General features: G+C 37.7%; 1 protein-coding gene across 1 annotated transcript; it reads left to right on the plus strand.

Annotated features, from left to right (window-relative positions):
* The first annotated feature begins 11,381 nt into the window (after positions 1-11,381).
* On the plus strand, positions 11,382-13,466 carry LOC145592143 (PKS-NRPS hybrid synthetase cheA-like). Its single transcript, XM_081648602.1, has 2 exons — positions 11,382-13,107; positions 13,354-13,466. The coding sequence occupies exons 1-2, from the start codon at positions 11,382-11,384 to the stop codon at positions 13,464-13,466; spliced, it is 1,839 nt and encodes a 612-aa protein (XP_081504728.1).
* The last annotated feature ends 3,748 nt before the right edge of the window (positions 13,467-17,214 follow it).

Below are 17,214 nucleotides of genomic sequence, written 5' to 3' on the forward strand. Positions count from 1 at the left end.
AAAAATGAAAGTGCGATGTGAGCTTTTTTTTTTGGTTTGGAATGGAACTTATGGAAGTGCGTAGTTTTGGGTCTTTGTTTCATTTTTTTTAATTTTTGGATATTTTCTTCGTTCTTTTTTTTTGTTTATGTTTCATTTTTTAAAAACCAAACTATTAGCAGTTGGAAGTTTAGATTCAACATTCTCTAGGGCTCTAGTGCATGTTTAGGGCGACTACTATCATGCCCTGACCTCCATAGATGGCGAGGAAGAAGAAATCGACTGCTAATAATACTTCGAAGAAGAGTGGAACAGCTTCAGTAGGTATCCCTAGTAGTTCTATAGCTAGATCTAATGGAAATGGTGGTCTTAGATCCATGCTTGCTGCTAATGGACTAGGAGGGCGGGTGGAGCTCATTTGGTCGCCATTAGTTCATGCAAGTGATGGACTCATTACAAGAGAGGAACACGAGATTATGATGGAGCATAATCGAGTTCTAGGTATTCTAGTGCTGAACAATGAATCCAATGGAACAGTGAATTTGGGGGTTCCTGGATTTGGAACTGATTTTGTGCCTGAGATTAAAGATGAAACTCATCGATTGAACTTTATGGGAGCTATTATTGGTGAGGATCAAGATGTGGCTGAGAAGGAAGTAAGGAATGACAGGCAGGTGCAGCGTCGGCTTGATATGGAAGGTGCTAGGAAGTCTGTTTGGACAAGCTTCTTTCAGTGATCCCCCTTGACAAGCAAAGGTGTGGCACTGCAATTTGTTGCCCCAACTGTGAAGGAAGGGAAGAAGGTGGCGCAAATGCAGAAAACTGAGATTGAAGCTATGAATGCAAAGTGGATTGCCTCAATCATCATGTATGCGGTAGGTGACACCCCAACTCTTTCTGCGGTTAAAAGGTATATTGCTTCAGTCTGGAATCTAGCTCAAATGCCAAATGTTTTCTTGCATGATGATGGCTATTTTGTTGTGCAATTTAATTCCATTGAAGATAGGGATATGATTCTAACTGGTGGTCCATATAATTTTCTGAATAAACCTCTGATAATCAAGCCCCGGTCTGTGGATTTTAACTTTTATGAGGAGATTCTAAAGGTTATACCTCTATGGATTAAACTTCCTAACTTGCCTCTAAACTGCTGGAGTGCTGATTCTTTGAGCAGAATTGCTAGCACCTTAGGTGTTCCTCTTTTTGCGGATGATTGTACTACCAGGCAGCAGAGGGTTTCTTTTGCTCGTATCTTGGTTGAAATGGATGTGACCACGACTTTACCTGATCATATTTGGATTGAAGATGAACTAGGAGTTGAATTGAAGCAGAAGGTTGTTTATGATTGGAAGCCATTCTACTGTAAGAAATACCAAATGCCGGGGCATGACTACTCTGCATATGGTAAATCTGTTAAACCTGCTGCTCCTGGGAAGCAACCCCAAAGCAAGTCTGGGTTCCTAAAAAGATGCAACCTCAGCAGACTGTTGCTTAGTAACACCAGTCAGTTCAGCAAGGCTAGTCTGGTGCTGCCACTACTCCTGAGCATCAAACCATTGCTAGTACTCAATCTGGTGCTGATGCTGGCTGGAGAGTTGCCCCTAAGAAGACAAAAAATAGAGGAGTTCCTATACAGGCTTCTAATGGTTTCAATGCTCTAAGTGAAATAGAAGCGTCTGAAGTGGAAAATATGGTCACTGTGGATACTTTTTCTCAGGTTGAGCCTGGGGACCCTCCAGATGTTTAATGATAAATCTCTATACCTGGAATGTTAGGGGTTTAAATGACCCTGCCAAGGTAAGTGAGGTTAAAAATTTGATTAGTACTCATAATATCAAAGTTATAGCTTTGTTTGAAACCAAAATTAAACTGCAAAATTGTAGTAAATATGTAAAGAAGTTTGGGGGACATTGGCTGGTTAGGTTGGCAACCTAATGCTGTAACTGTCTCTATTTGCTCTGTTTCTACTCAAGTGATACATGTGAAATCACTGATCATGCTGCTGGTCACTCTTTTTTCTTTTTGCTATATATGGTTTGCATACTGTTGATACTAGAAAGCTTTTGTGGTCTGACTTGGGAAGTATTTCTACTTCTGTGGGAAGCCATGCTTGGCTGATTTCTGGTGATTTCAATACTATGTTGAATCTCACTGATCGAATAAATGGATCTGTTGTTACCGTGCATGAAATTCAGGAGTTCTCTGATTTTGTTGATGCTTATGGTTTTACTACTCTTAATAGTGTGGGTCACTATTTCTCATGGCATAAGGGTGCTAGTGCTAATACTGCTAGTAGAATTGACTAGTGCCTAGGGAATTCTGATTGGATGATGAACAAAAGTGATGTTGTTGCTGAATATCTGAACCCTTCTACATCAGATCACAGTCCAATTTTGCTGTCTTGTATTGAGAATGCTACTGGTTGTGGGAGGCCCTTTAAGTTCTTTGATTTTCTTGCTGATCATAGTAACTTTTTTCTTATTGTTGAAGAATGCAGGAAATACTGAAGTTAGAGGTACTCATATGTTCTCTGTTTGGACAAGATTCAAGATGATAAAGGAGAAGCTCAAAGGATTGCATAACGAGGAATTTAAGGGTGTTTATGAGAAAATTGAGTTAGCTAGAGCAGATTTGCAAGACATTCAAACTCAGTTGCAGGATGATTACTCTGATACTTCTCTTTTGCGGTAGGAGAGTATCAGGGTTGCTACCCTTAAAAAGTGGCTGAAAGTTAATGAAACTGCCTTGAGACAAAAGTCTAGAATTTAATGGTTGTAGGTTGGTGACTCTAATCATCAGTTTTTCTATTCTTCTGTCAAATAGAGGAATAGAGTAAACAGGATCTCTATTATTTAAAATGATCAGAATGAGAAGCTGATTAGTCATGATGATACTTAGCAAGAGGTCCTATGGTGGTTTACTTGGCTCCTGTGCTACTTCTTTACCTATGATCAATCTCCCTATTATGAGATCTTGTCCTAGGCTTTCTGTGGATCAAAGAGCTCTTCTTTGCAGTCCTATCACTGATATCGAGATAGAGGATGCCTTGAAGGGTATTGATGATAGGAAAGCTCTTGGTCTTGATGGTTTGAATGCTTTCTTTTTTAAGAAAGCTTGGGGTGTTATGAAACTTGATATTTGTGTGGCTGTCAAGGAATTTTTTGACAAGAAACAAATTCTTAAATAGGTTAACCGTACTTCTGTCACTTTGGTTCCTAAAATCTCTAATCCCTCTAAAATTAAAGATTTTAGACCTATTGCTTGTTGTTCTGTCATCTATAAAATCATTTCTAAGATTTTAACTTCAAGACTCCAGGAGGTGGTTGGTTCTGTTGTTAGTGAGTGCCAAGCTGGCTTCATCCCTAGTAGGCACATCTCTGATAACATTTTGCTGGCAACAGAGCTTATCAAAGGGTACACTAGCTTAGGAAGCATATTTCCCCTAGGTGTATGATCAAGGTGGATCTAAAAAAGGCTTATGATTCTATTGAATGGGGTTTCTTAAGAAGTGTAATGCAAGAGCTTGTGTTCCTTGATTTATTTTTGGACTGGATTTTTGCTTGCCTCTCTTCTGTCTCCTGCAACATTCTTATTAATGGGAAGCCTAACCCTCCTTTTCCTGCTAGGAAAGGTTTGAGACAGGAAGACCCTCTCTCTCCCTTTCTTTTTTCTATTGTCATGGAGTATTTATCAAGGAATATGGCTAATCTGAAACATGATTCTAATTTCAACTTTCACCCTAAGTGTGAAAAATTGAATATCACTCATATAATGTCTGTAGATGACTTGTTGCTTTTCTGCAGGGCAAATATTATTTCAGCTAAAATGCTTTTTCAAGCTTTTAAACAGTTCTCTAGTGCCTCTGGATTAGTATCAAACTTGGAGAAAAGTAATGTGTATCTTGGTGGGATTGATTTGGTTACTAAGAAGCAAATTCTTACAAGCTTGCATATCCCTGCTGGTACCTTTCCCTTTAGGTATCTAGGTGTTCCCTTGGCTACTAAAAAGCTCTCTTATTCTGAATGCAAACGTTTAATTGACAAGGTGGTTGCTAGGGATACAGTTTGGACTGCTAAAACCCTTGCTTACTCTGGTAGACTGCATTTAGTCAAGGTTATTCTCCTGAGTATACAGTACTACTAGTGTCAAATTTTTATCATCCATAAGAGAGTTATTAAGGAGATTCAGAGATTTTATAGACTGTTCTTATGGACAGGCAACATTTCTCCTTCTATAAAAGCTCGTCTCTTAAAGCACTCTTTATCTTCCTAGAGTTGCTAGAGGTTAGAACATTAAGGATATGGTTCCGTTGAATAAAGCTGCTATCTGTAAGCTCTTATGGGCTATCTCTTGCAAGAAAGATAAGCTATGGTTGAAATGGATTGATGCTTATTATACTAACAGTAGGGACCCTGCTGTTGTTAGCTGTCCTGCTAACAGTTCTTGGGCTCTCAGGAAAATCTTTGACTGTTCTCAAATCATTGCCTCTGCAGGTGTTTGGGACAGGTTTGTGAAGAAAGGGTCATTTTCTATTAAGGAAATGTATAAGCACTTGCAAGGTAACTTTGAGAGGGAGCCCTGGTGTAGAGTTCTTTGCCAAAACCAGGCTTCTCTTAGAAGTTTATTCATTACCTAGTTAGCTACTCACAACAGGTTACCTACTAGAGACAGACTGGCTGTTTAAGGTGTTGAGGATAATGTTAACTGTTGTTTTTGTGATGCAGCCCCTGAGTCTATTGAGCATCTTTTTTTCCAGTGTAATTTTTCCACTCAGGTGTGGGCTATGGTCCTTAATCATCTGCATTTTAATAAGGCTCCTAGTACTTTCTCTAGTGAGCTAACTTGGGTTGTGAAAAGTGCTAAAAGAAAGGCTATTAATCATCAGTAGTTCTTAATGCACTACTAGAATTAAGGCTATTTTCGACGGAAAAAAAATCCCTCGAAAACACCTTGATTTTCGTCGATAATCGTGTTTCCGACGGAATTCCGTCGGAAAGTGGCGTCGTAAAAGTGTTGGTAGAAAAATCGACCTTTTCCGACGAAAATTCCATCAAAAACACTTTTCCGACGGAAATTTTCGTCGTTAGAGGCTTTTCAGGCCTGGAAAAGTCCATCGGAAATTTCTGACGGAATTGCAATTCCATCGGAAATTCCCGACGGAAATTCCGTCGAAAAACCCTATAAAAAAACAAAAAAAAAAAAAGGCTGCACCACCCCATACCACCACCAGCCCCCACCGCAAAAGCACCACCTCCACCGCAACAAATAAAATTAAAAAAAAACTCCTCAAATATTCCCCACAACCACCACCTACCCCACCACCTCCTCACGGCCTCACCTCCCTCTTAACCTCTAGCAGCCCGCACCTCTCCACCAGCCCCAACCCCACACCATGACCACCACCAGCCCAAACCCTACACCACTACCACCATTCACCACCAAAAAGAATCGAAAATAAAATTAACCAAAATAAAATATACCACCAAAACAGGTAGATCTAATATTAACCAAAACATGTAGATCTAAAGTTAACCACCAAAACAACGACAATTAACCAAAAACAAAATCGAAACAAGTAGATCTAACATTCCGAATTTCAGTAAAAATAAAAATAAAATTAACCACAAAAATTTAAAGGATTCAAATAAGTATACAATTATCCTCAAATATTTATAATTAATAATACAATTACTTGAAAAATTAACCATAATCGGAAATTTATTAAAAAATACAACTAGATCTACAATCTAAACCAAACTAAAACAAGATCTACAATACTTGTGCGTTTGCCGATTCTCGCGACGGTGGTTGTGCAATTGATATTGTAGCGTGTTGCCAGTGTTTTTTGGTCGTCGTTGTTGCACGATGGTTATGGTGTTGTGGTCTCCATCGTTATTGGTTGTTGGTGATGGCAATAGTGTTTGTAGTTGGTCATGGGTAGAAGAAAAACGGGAAAGAAGAGAAGAGAAGAAAGAGGCGGACAGAGAAGAGGAAAGAAGGAGAAGAAAAGAGAAGAGGAAAGAAGGAGAAGGAAAGAGAAGAGGCGGATCAGAGGAGAAAGAAAGAGAAGAGAGGAAAGAAGGAGAAGAGAAGGGCGGACCAGGAGAGAGAAGGAGAGGAAAGATAAGAGAGGGAAAAAAGAAAAGGGGCGGAAGAGAAAAAGGGGGTAGGGTTAGGGCTTAAAGAAAGTTTTTTTTTCTTTTTTTTTTTAAGTTACGTTCCGACGGAAAATCCGTCGGAAACGGAATTTTTTTTCGTCGAAAATGACCTTTTGCGGCGGAATATTCCGTCGGAAAGTACAAATATTCCGACAGATTTAATTCCGTCGGAAATTTCCGACGAATTTTCGACGGATTTTTTGGATTCGTCGGAAACATACGATGGAACAAAAATCCATCGGAAATTTCGAATTTTCCGACGGAATTACGTGTCCGTCGGAAGCAGTTCGTCGGAAATGGGCTGTTTTCTTGTAGTGATGTATTTTGTTGAGTGTCTGTTGCTATCTGGCTGCATAGGAATTGCCAGATTTTTAATCAAGGCCACAAGACTATGTCTGCTGCTCAATTGTTCAAGGATGTCAATTTCAAAGTTGCTTGTAGATGCAGTGAAGTTCAGAGGAAATTTTTGTTAGATAGTTGAGTTGTTTTTTTTGTTGGTTTTTTGTTCTTTTGGTTGTTCTGACCATTGAGTCAGTTTTTTGGGTGTTTTGGTGTATTGTTAACTGTTTTCCTTGGTGATTAATAAAATTTCTCTTTTAATTGCCACAAAAAAAAAAAAAAAAAAAAAAAAAAAAAAAAAAAAACTATTATAGTAGATTGATTTCACAAGCATTAATTAACATGAAAATAAAAAATTTTAAAAAGAAAAAAAAAATTGTAGTGGATTAATTTTGAACTTCATTTTTATTTTTCATAATTATTAGTGGATTGATCCATAGTTAAAAATCATTAATCCATAGTCAAATATTTCACTTTAGTTCAATTGAGTTCAATTCAGTTTCAATCAGTTCAATTCATTTCCAATCAATTTAGTTTAGTTTTGTTTTGTTGTTTTCACTAAATCGGAACAGACCCTTACTCTCAATGATTGGAATGTATATAAAGCCAAATTGTTGAATCAATTTAGAAACTCAAAATAACCCAACCTCAAATCTTTTAGCCCAAACAAACCTCGCTTAGCCTAATACATAACTCAATTAGAATACAAACCTTTGACTTTTTTTTTTTTTTTTTGACGGGTACAAACCTTTGAATTTATCTGTCATAGGTTTCTAATTTTAGCCAAGTAGTGTTATATTGTTTATATCTCCTTCATTAAATTGTAAATAGGCTTTTGATATGTTTAAAACTAACTATCTAGTACCTTAGGGTTCACAAAAATAACAGGGGTTTTTAAATCATGTATGTGACATGAATTCCGAGTTTTAAGATGATACGTAAGGGAACTAGGACAACTAAAACAAGATTGGCTACAATTTTGAGACCAACGTTAGGAAAATGCATGGGTCAACCAAGCTAAGAGTTTTGCATTTCTTAATCTCTTTCACATAATCAAAACAATCAATAAGCAATCATACAATTCAAACATTCAATCAATAAACACTTTTTTTTTTCTTTTTTTTGACAACAATAAACACTAATTTGATCAAGGGTTTACGGAGTATTATTTATGATAAAATGAAATTCGGACCTTCAAAGTGAAATTGCACCAAGGAAGTATACAAGACATACTAGAAGTAACTTTAATTTAAAACTTTCTTGAAAGGAACAATACCATGAGCAACTATTTCAAACAAGTTTAATTCGTGCAATTATGGAGTACAAATCAAGATAACTTTATCGTAATCTTATCAACTTCTCAATGGTAATTATCAATATTTGGAAGCTTCGGCCTAGAAATCAAAAACAAAAAACAAAGATTATTCCAAAATAAGATGATGATACTACACATAACCATTGAATTCAGTGCTTATACCCTTCAATTTTTACCTACGCATGCATGAAAATGATCAATTATTTTTAAATTTAGTTTTTAAAAACTTGAAATTTCAAAAAAAATTGAGCAATACAAGGAGAAGCACAGAAGCAGAGGAATTTTAGATAGTAAACTGCAGAATTAATTACTATTGCAGTGTTTTAACATATACAAATATTTATTTTACTCCGTATTTATATTAATGAACCTGACAAGTCTGTCAACGGCTCAACGCGTGATAATTAACTACGAGTACTACTTGTAGTTAATTAGTTACTGTAATCAGGAGTTCAAGTTTAAGGAAGTTTCTTTCCAATGCAATACCAAATGTTAACATAAGTAAGACTCTATTCTTTAGAGTTGTTCCGCTCCGCTCTGCTCTACTCTGCTCTGCTGAAATATGCTCTGCTCTGCTGACTTGATTTGCTCTGCTAACACCTGTTCTACTCTGTTAAAATCTGTTAAGAATCTCAAAAGCACAGGACCTAATATTTTTATGCAACTAGTTATGGTCCCCTAAATCTCACCTGGCGATAATATTTTGTTGTTTTATCTTAATATACAATTACTGAAGAAACTTCAACCACCTTCTCCATTGATTACCCATTTGATGTAGCTAGTATATACTCATATATGTGATTTTAGTAATGAGTACAATCCAACTCGATTACATTAATTAATTATTTTACAATGCATATTATTTGAAGAAAATATATTAATAGGAAAGATTTAACAATGGGAATTCTTCTATCTTGTGGAAATATGACAACATCTACTATTTAAAACGCTTTGTTTTATGTGCATCCTCCATGTCGTAATATTAGTATTGTAATGTTTCTCTGCAAGGAGTTGTTTTATTTCATCTCATATAGATGTATATCTAATATATCCTTCCAAACATTTTTTATAGTCTTATAATATATATTCATGTGAGAGTGAGGGATATTTCAAGTGGTTAGAGTTTTCCTCCCGCTTCCAAGAAATCGTGAGATCGATTCTCTCCCCACCCTCGTGGCTCTCTTACACTAAAAAATATATATAAATTCATAGGATTAGTTGAATATTGAAGTGAAGTTTGCATCAAATTCAAACAAATACTCCGTAGAAGATTGAAAATAGTATAGTGCACTCGGGTGCACCATGCGCATGGTGCACCCGGAAAGAACATTAGACATATTTTAAAGAACATGGGCAAAAAAAGAACATGTTAGTGTTTGAAAAAGAACATACCTGATGTGTTTGACAAAAGAATATGTTTGTGTATGACAAGAACATGACATTACAAAGAACATAAAATCTTTACAAAAAGAACATGTTATTTTTCATGGTTAGTCGGGTGGTTGAACGTGTTTGAAAAAAAACATAATATTTGACAAAAAAGAACATGTTATTTTTCATGGTTACTCGGGTGGTTGAACATGTTTGAAAAAAAACATAATATTTGACGAAAAAGAACATGTTTGCATTTGACAAATATAGAGGTGATTATTGGGCGGGTCGGGCAAGGTTAAAAAATCCGCTCACTTCTCGGGTTGGGACAAGTTTGGGCCGAAGTTTTTGTGCCCAAACCCGCCCAAAATGGTCCGGCCGTGCGGGCTTTTCGGATCGAGTAAAAAAAACAACTAAAATGCATAAAAACGCATTCCCAAACCCGCCAAAAAATTTAAATATACAGGCCGGGTCCAACCCGATTTGGGGGGCGAAAAAATTCTGCCCAAAATCAGGCCGGGCCAGTCTAACTTTGATCACCTCTAGTCAAAGAACATAAAGTCTTTACAAAAAGAACATGATAATACATTAAAGAACATGTTCTTTTACCTGGTTATTTTTTTTTTTATTTTTTTTTTAACATTAAAGAGCATATTGTATAATGTAAAGAACATATATTTCTAACTCAAAGAACATAATAATCAAACTTAAAGAACATATTATGCTCACGTTCTTAATAAATAGCTATAATGTTCTTTTTTTCCCCATGTTCTTTTAGATATACCTAATGTTCTTTCCGGGTGCACCATACGCGTGGTGCACCTGGGTGCACCAACCACACATTAGTAGAAGATAACTATATACTTCATATACTTCATGTGCCTATCTATTTTAGTAGGCACTGTGGCATGTGAACCCCAATTATCAGTATTCAAACATTATTAAACCCAATTATAGATTTGCATATGTTTTTAACAATATAATCTTTTGAATCACATATCTGCCTTGTCTATTGGAGGTTTGTCTAGTCAAAGTCAAACAAATCTTTGATTCTTTAGTATGTTTATTTATATTTTTGAATTTTTGTTCTGAAGATCTTTTGGACTAAACTGTATTACAGTATTTTATACGTGGTTAGCTATACCAATAGTTGATGGTGTGATTACTTCACATGCATAATGAAACTAACTCCTAACCGATCAACCAAGTAATCCTTGACCAAGAAATTCCGGCCAAACGGCGTGACCGTCAGTTACATATGAAACTTTGTGTAGGTTTTACATATACCTAGATTATGGGTAATGATATATGTAGCCCTTATGGCTATACATAAGTATTAAATATGTTATGACTTGCTAAACAACGCCCACATTTTTATCGAAATCGCCCACATTTTTATGTAAACTTCCAACATTACCCTTTTCTTCCTCTCTCTCCTAACACAACCACCACCGCCCGTCACCACCATTGCACCGTCGCCACCACCGCCAACATGACGGACAGTGATAGCGGCAGGCCATGTACTCCGCCGGATCCACTTCGCGAGGTAATTTATTTTCGCCGGAACTCAAACCACCCAAAGAAAACGGTCCACCGTGGTCAAACTGGGCGGTTAAACCGTGGTAAAACCGTGCAATCCTGGCGGTCCAACCACGGTCAAACCGTGTAGTCCAGGCAGTTTGACCATGGTCAAACTGCCTGGACTACACGGTTTGACCGTGGTTGGACCGCCCGGATTGCACGGTTTTACCGCGGTTTAACCGCCCGATTTGCCCGGTTTGTTTTTTTTTTTATTAATATTGTTTTTATTATTATTATTTAATTGTTATTATTATTATTATTATTATTATTATTATTATTATTATTTCATTATTATTATTATTATTATTATTATTATTGTTGTTATTATTACTATAACTATGATTATGATTATTATTGTTGTTATGATTAATAGGCATCACTGCCGGATTATGGTGGCGATGGCATTGACTACAGTTCATATTTTATAACGTCAATGATCTTCCCGACTTTTGAAGAAGCATTTGAATGGGCACAAAACATTTCCATACGTTACGGCTTGTTCCTTACAAAGTCTTCGTATAAGAAACAACGAGATGGTCGACCGGTCAAGTATCTTAAGTGCGATCGTGGAGAATGTTGTACGGAAAAACACGAAAAGAAAGGGTGTTAAGTGTCCATTTCGTATCAAGGTCACATGTATGGTGGACGATCAAGGGTGGAAAATCATTCCTTCATCAGGTTTGCATGGCTTGCATAACCACCCAATGATGGTATATCGAGAGAGTCATCGGCAAGTGAGTGGTCTAAGTCCGGCTGCGAAGCAATTGGTTAGTCAAATGAGTTCAGCATGTGCTAAACCTAGTCACATAATGGCGGCAGTGAAAGATGCGTTTCCCACTGAGAACCCTAACATGAGACACATCTACAATTTTAGAAGTCGTGTTAGGGTTGATGCTAGTGAAGGGAGAGATGTCGTCAACCAGTTCCTTCACTTGGCCAATGAGCGCAAATACGTTAGTTGGGTAGCTGCTGACCCCGACACACGTGTTGTCACCCACGCCTTTATGGCACATCCAGAGATGGCGAATATGTTACGAACATATCCACATGTCATAGGGATGGATTCCACTTACAAGACAAACAGATACAACAAGCCGTTTTTCGAGATTGTTGGGATCACACCGACAAATCAAAACTTTTTGATCGCGTATGCTTTAATGAAGACAGAGTCCTATGAGAGTTACAAGTGGGTCTTGGAGAAATTGAAGTTGTATATAGGTTTTGAAGTGACTCCTAAGGTGATACTAACTGATCGAGAGTTGGGACTTATGAAGGCGGTGAAAGAGATATTCCCAAACACAGCTCACTTGCTATGTAGGTGGCACATCAACAAAGATGTGTTGGCCAAGGTATACCATTTGTGTAAGAAAGACATGGTGACTGCCGAGAAATTTAGGAATGGGAGGTGGTCAAAAATCATGAATGCGACAACTGAGGATGAATATGAATTTGAGTTGCAACAAATGAAGGATACTTGGGGAAGGTCAAGGCATACCATTGTGGATTATGTGAAAAAAACTTGGCTTGTGCATAAGAACAAGTTTATTCCGGCTTGGACAAATAAGGTGTTGCACTTTGGCAACGTGAACACGTGTAGGGTGGAGAGTCAACATTCTGTGCTTAAACAGTGGCTCGGAAGCTCCAAAGGGTCAATGGATTCTATCTTCAACCGTGTACACCGCGCCACTGAGGGTTTGCTTATTCAAATTCGTCATCATTTGGAGGATTCCAGACGACGAATTGGAGTGGAGTACAGGGGAATGCCCTTGCACAATCTTAGTGGCTATGTTTCCTTCCATGCTCTCAAAATTCTTAAGCAGGAGGTGAACAGGATGAGAAAGTTATCTGATGATGTGTACAAGCGTTGTGGTTGTGCGATGTTGATGACACACGGACTCCCATGCGCTTGTACTATACACACCTCGATTCAGGGTGGTACGGGGTTGTATTTGGATCAGGTCCATCCTTTTTGGAAAACCCTAGTCATTGGAGACGGTGTTGACATTCCTATCTTTGAGGATGAGTTGGAACAGGACACGACGCAGTTTAGATCCCTGGTTGATGAGGTACTACTTCGTGATGCCAGTTTTGTGCGAAGTGTGAACCGAGTGTTGTTTGCGGAGCTTTACTCTGAAGATGTAGATTATGAAGAGCCCGAGATAAATGAGACAACCAAGGGTCGACCACAAGGCCAACAGTGGTCCTCATCTACCAGGCGTGATCTAAGTGGCTTCGAGCATATTCCGGGGGGTCGTAGTCGTGGTCGTGGGCGAGGTCGCGGCCGAAGTAGGGGTCGTGCTACTTCTACATCTAGCTCCGGACGTGGTCGATCACAATCATCAGTAAACATGGAAACGCCTTCTGGTATATGCTTTATTATTATTATTGTTGTTGTTGTTGTTATTGTTGTTGTTACTTGCTATTATTATTATAATTATTATTATTATTATTATTGTTATTATTGTTACTTGCTATTATTATTATTATTATTATTATTGTTGTTGTTGTTGTTAATATGTTTTAAATTTAATTAATTCTTTTGGGATTTAATTAGTGCGGACGTTGTCGGGTTTTTATAATGCTAAAATACTTTCCTGGTGATTATTACAGGTAGTCAGATGAACATCGATGATTTTTTATACGTCGATCATTTTTCGAAATTCATGTTGCCGTTTTTGGAAGGTTGGATTGACCCGATAGGTGATGGAAATTGCGGATTTTGATGTGTTGCAAATTTCTTTTTGGGTGACCAGGAGCAGTGGATGTTGGCCAGGACTATGGTTGCAAACGAGGTTGCCGCGCATCCTAACCTTTACTCTCAAATTTATGCTGATCAACTGGAGAACGAGGTTCGTCGTATCAGATGGACTGGTGGGAGATGCACAAGTGAACATTGGATGGTAGTGTTTCAGGACTTGTTTTCGATCGCTAACCTATTCAACACTGCCATTATGCTTTTCGGTGCTGGCGTAGATGGAATAGGTGTGTATCCATGCATCACTGTGCTACCATGGAGTGCCCCGTCCACTGCCACGGGCCCATATAGGGAGTATGCACTCCTCACAGTGGCAAACTATCACTATGTTCGATTGGACATGTCACCTAATTTTCCAGTCCCTCCTGTAGCAGGTTTTTGGTACAACGTGCGCGATTTTAGTGTGCAAGACTGGGATTAACGATATGTAGGTCAGATAGCAACATGGCATACTTTAGCTACAAACTAGTGATAGAACTTTGCAATGTTTACTTGTAGAACTTTGCATAGTTGTAGAATTAAGCAATATATTATGCAAATTTAAATTCAAACAATAAATTTAAAAAATTTTACAACATAACCTAAAACAATGAAGTTAGTTTCTAAATAAGAAATGAAATCAACTACATCCTCATCATTGCGTCCCACGCCGCAATAAGCTCCTGGGCCTCAACCACTGTCTGGGTAATCTCACCGCCGCTATCAACAATGAATCGTCGTATAACATGCATGGAGCGACCCATCCACTGTAAAAAATACAAAAAATAATCAGTACCAATATTAAGTTGCACAGTAATCTATGGAAAACAAGTAACAAATACTTACGTAATCAGTGTTCGTCCTCCCTGGAATTGGTGGGGGGGCAAGTACCGCGATATCACTTATAAGCCGAGGATGGGAGTACGTGTAAAACCAGGCCAAGTAGTCAGGTGTGCATGTGGGCTGTCCATCCAATAGAGGTGGATGGAACGACAGGCCGAAACAGCAGCTCCCAGGACCAAACTTATCCCATAACCCCTGACCTCGAAAAGTAACGCTATACGACCGGACATTAGCAGGTATATACGCGCTGTCAGGCCTAAAACCGGGCCGCGGTATCCCCTGCACATGACCAAGTTGCCGTAAAACCCTGTCTAGGTTATACGGCTTGACGATGTCCCGAAACTGTATACATCCCATGTACGTGGTTCTCGGGACGTCCTGTGCGGGGGTAAGTGTATAGGGCCGCTAGTTAACCTGCACACGCAATCATAAGAAGAATGTTACATTAGTTGTGAAGACGTTAAATAATAATATAATATACGCAAGCTAAGTTCACATACTACCTCAGCATCAGTCATCTAATCAAGTCGGGTACGGAAAGATATAAGTCGTTGGTGATCCCTCGACTCTGAGCGTGGATCCCACATCGAGGCCCATGCCTCACCTGGCTGTACCACTAAAGCTCCCTGACAAGGCCGAAAACATGGGAAGTACTCGTATATCCACGCCTGCAGAAGCGTGAGACAACCTCTGATAGCCTTACACTCAATACGGGAGGCGATACCCAACTGCCGATACAGGAAAGAAAGTGTAGCTGACCCCCAAGAATATCGGTGAAGATCGTCATAAGACTTCTTCACCTCTAAAATGCAGGAGGGAAGAAGGCAGTGACCACTCTTGTCAACGAACAAGGTGCTACCAAGTAGTGTGACAAAGAAACCCATGAACTCAACGTCTGGGACCCGATCCAACAACTTGCACCGTTCATAGATGCTAGTCACCGCTACAGCACCGTTCTCCCAAATAGCTTTCGGCTTCACCAAAAGCTCATCCCTACTCAGCCCCAACAACTCCTGAAAGTCAACCTGGAGAGATGCACTGTCGCTAACCATGTCAACCAAGTCACCCTCAACGGGGATCCTCAGAATATAAGCGACGTCGTGTAGCATGATCGTCATCTTACCAAAGGGTTGATGAAAAGTGTTCGTATCCGGCTGCCACCGTTCAACGAACGCAGAGATCAGAGGCCAATCAATGTGGAAATGCATGATAGACGGCAAGTGCTGTACTCCAATGACACTAAGGCGTGCTTGTAAATCCGCACTCAGCTTTGTCTCCCATTCCTGCAGCGAACTACACCACTGAATCCTACTGTGGCACCTCAACGGATCACGATCATCCCCGACCCAAACACGAGAAGCAACGTGAGCTGCATAGCTAGGGATAAGACTGCCATCAGCTGGACCACCTGGCATCGCCTCGTGAACAAGCCAAGACGTATCTGAGTCTCGAGAACCACGAGACCTACGAGTACGGCCGGTGCTCGAAGTCGTAGTCGTAGAACCCACAAACCTCCCTCCTCTACCTTTCCTCACGAAAATCCCAGACGACGACTCCCCGTGCTCGAATCCTCCTCGCCCACTCTCGGAAGTCGTGGCATCCTCCGTGTCATGATGATCAGAATCATAATCATCCATGACCTGATCTAGCTCGTGCTGAGCATCCGAAGACCAACCCAGGACATCATCTACCGTGCGAGAAGCTATCCTCTCCCTCCTAACAGAAGCATCAACACCACGAAATTGAGTATGTCGAGGACCCGATCCTTCGACACGTGTGAACTCGATATTTAGCCTTCTAACAAATAATGGCTATTATTTAATGAAAAAATGTAATACAAATATTAATACTCAATTCTATAAATCTAATTAATATTCACTAATAATAAAAAAATTACATTATTTTATTTTCCTAAACATAAATCTAATTTATAATCACTTAAAATAAACAATTACATTATTTTATTTTCCTAAAAATAAATCTAATTAATATTCACTAATAATAAACAATTACATTATTTGATTTCCTAAACATAAACATAATTAATATTCACTTAAAATAAACAATTACATTATTTGATTTCCTAAACATAAATCTAAATTAATATTCAATAATAATAAACAATTACATTATTTGATTTCCTAAACATAAACATAATTAATATTCACTAATAATAAACAATTACATTATTTGATTTCCTAAACATAAATCTAATTAATATTCAATAATAATAAACAATTACATTATTTGATTTCCTAAACATAAACATAATTAATATTCACTAATAATAAACAATTACATTATTTGATTTCCTAAACATAAATCTAATTAATATTCACTAATAATAAACAATTACATAATTTTATTTTCCTAAGCATAAATCTAATTAACATTCACTAATAAAAAAAAATTACATTATTTTATTTTCCTAAACATAAATCTAATTTATAATCACTTAAAATAAACAATTACATTATTTTATTTTCCTAAACATAAATCTAATTAATATTCACTACCAATAATCAATTACATTATTTTATTTTCCTAAACATAAATCTAATTAATATTCACTAATAATAAACAATTACATAATTTTATTTCCTACACATAAATCTAATTAATATTCACTTAAAATAAACAATTATATTAGTTAATTTCTTAAACATATTTCTAATTAACATTCACTTAAAATAAACAATTACATAATTTTATTTCCTAAACATATTTCTAATTAATATGTACTTAAAATAAACAAATATATAATTTTATTAATATGCAAAATAAATATATAATTAAATTAATTTTTTTTTAATTACGTAAACTGCCCAAGACGGTTTAACCACGGTCAAATCGCCCAGGCAATACAGTTTTACCGTAGACAAACCGCCCAGAAA

Source organism: Chenopodium album, chromosome 18 (assembly GCF_948465745.1).
Source record: "Chenopodium album chromosome 18, dcCheAlbu1.1, whole genome shotgun sequence".
NCBI classification, from domain to species: Eukaryota; Viridiplantae; Streptophyta; class Magnoliopsida; order Caryophyllales; family Amaranthaceae; genus Chenopodium; species Chenopodium album.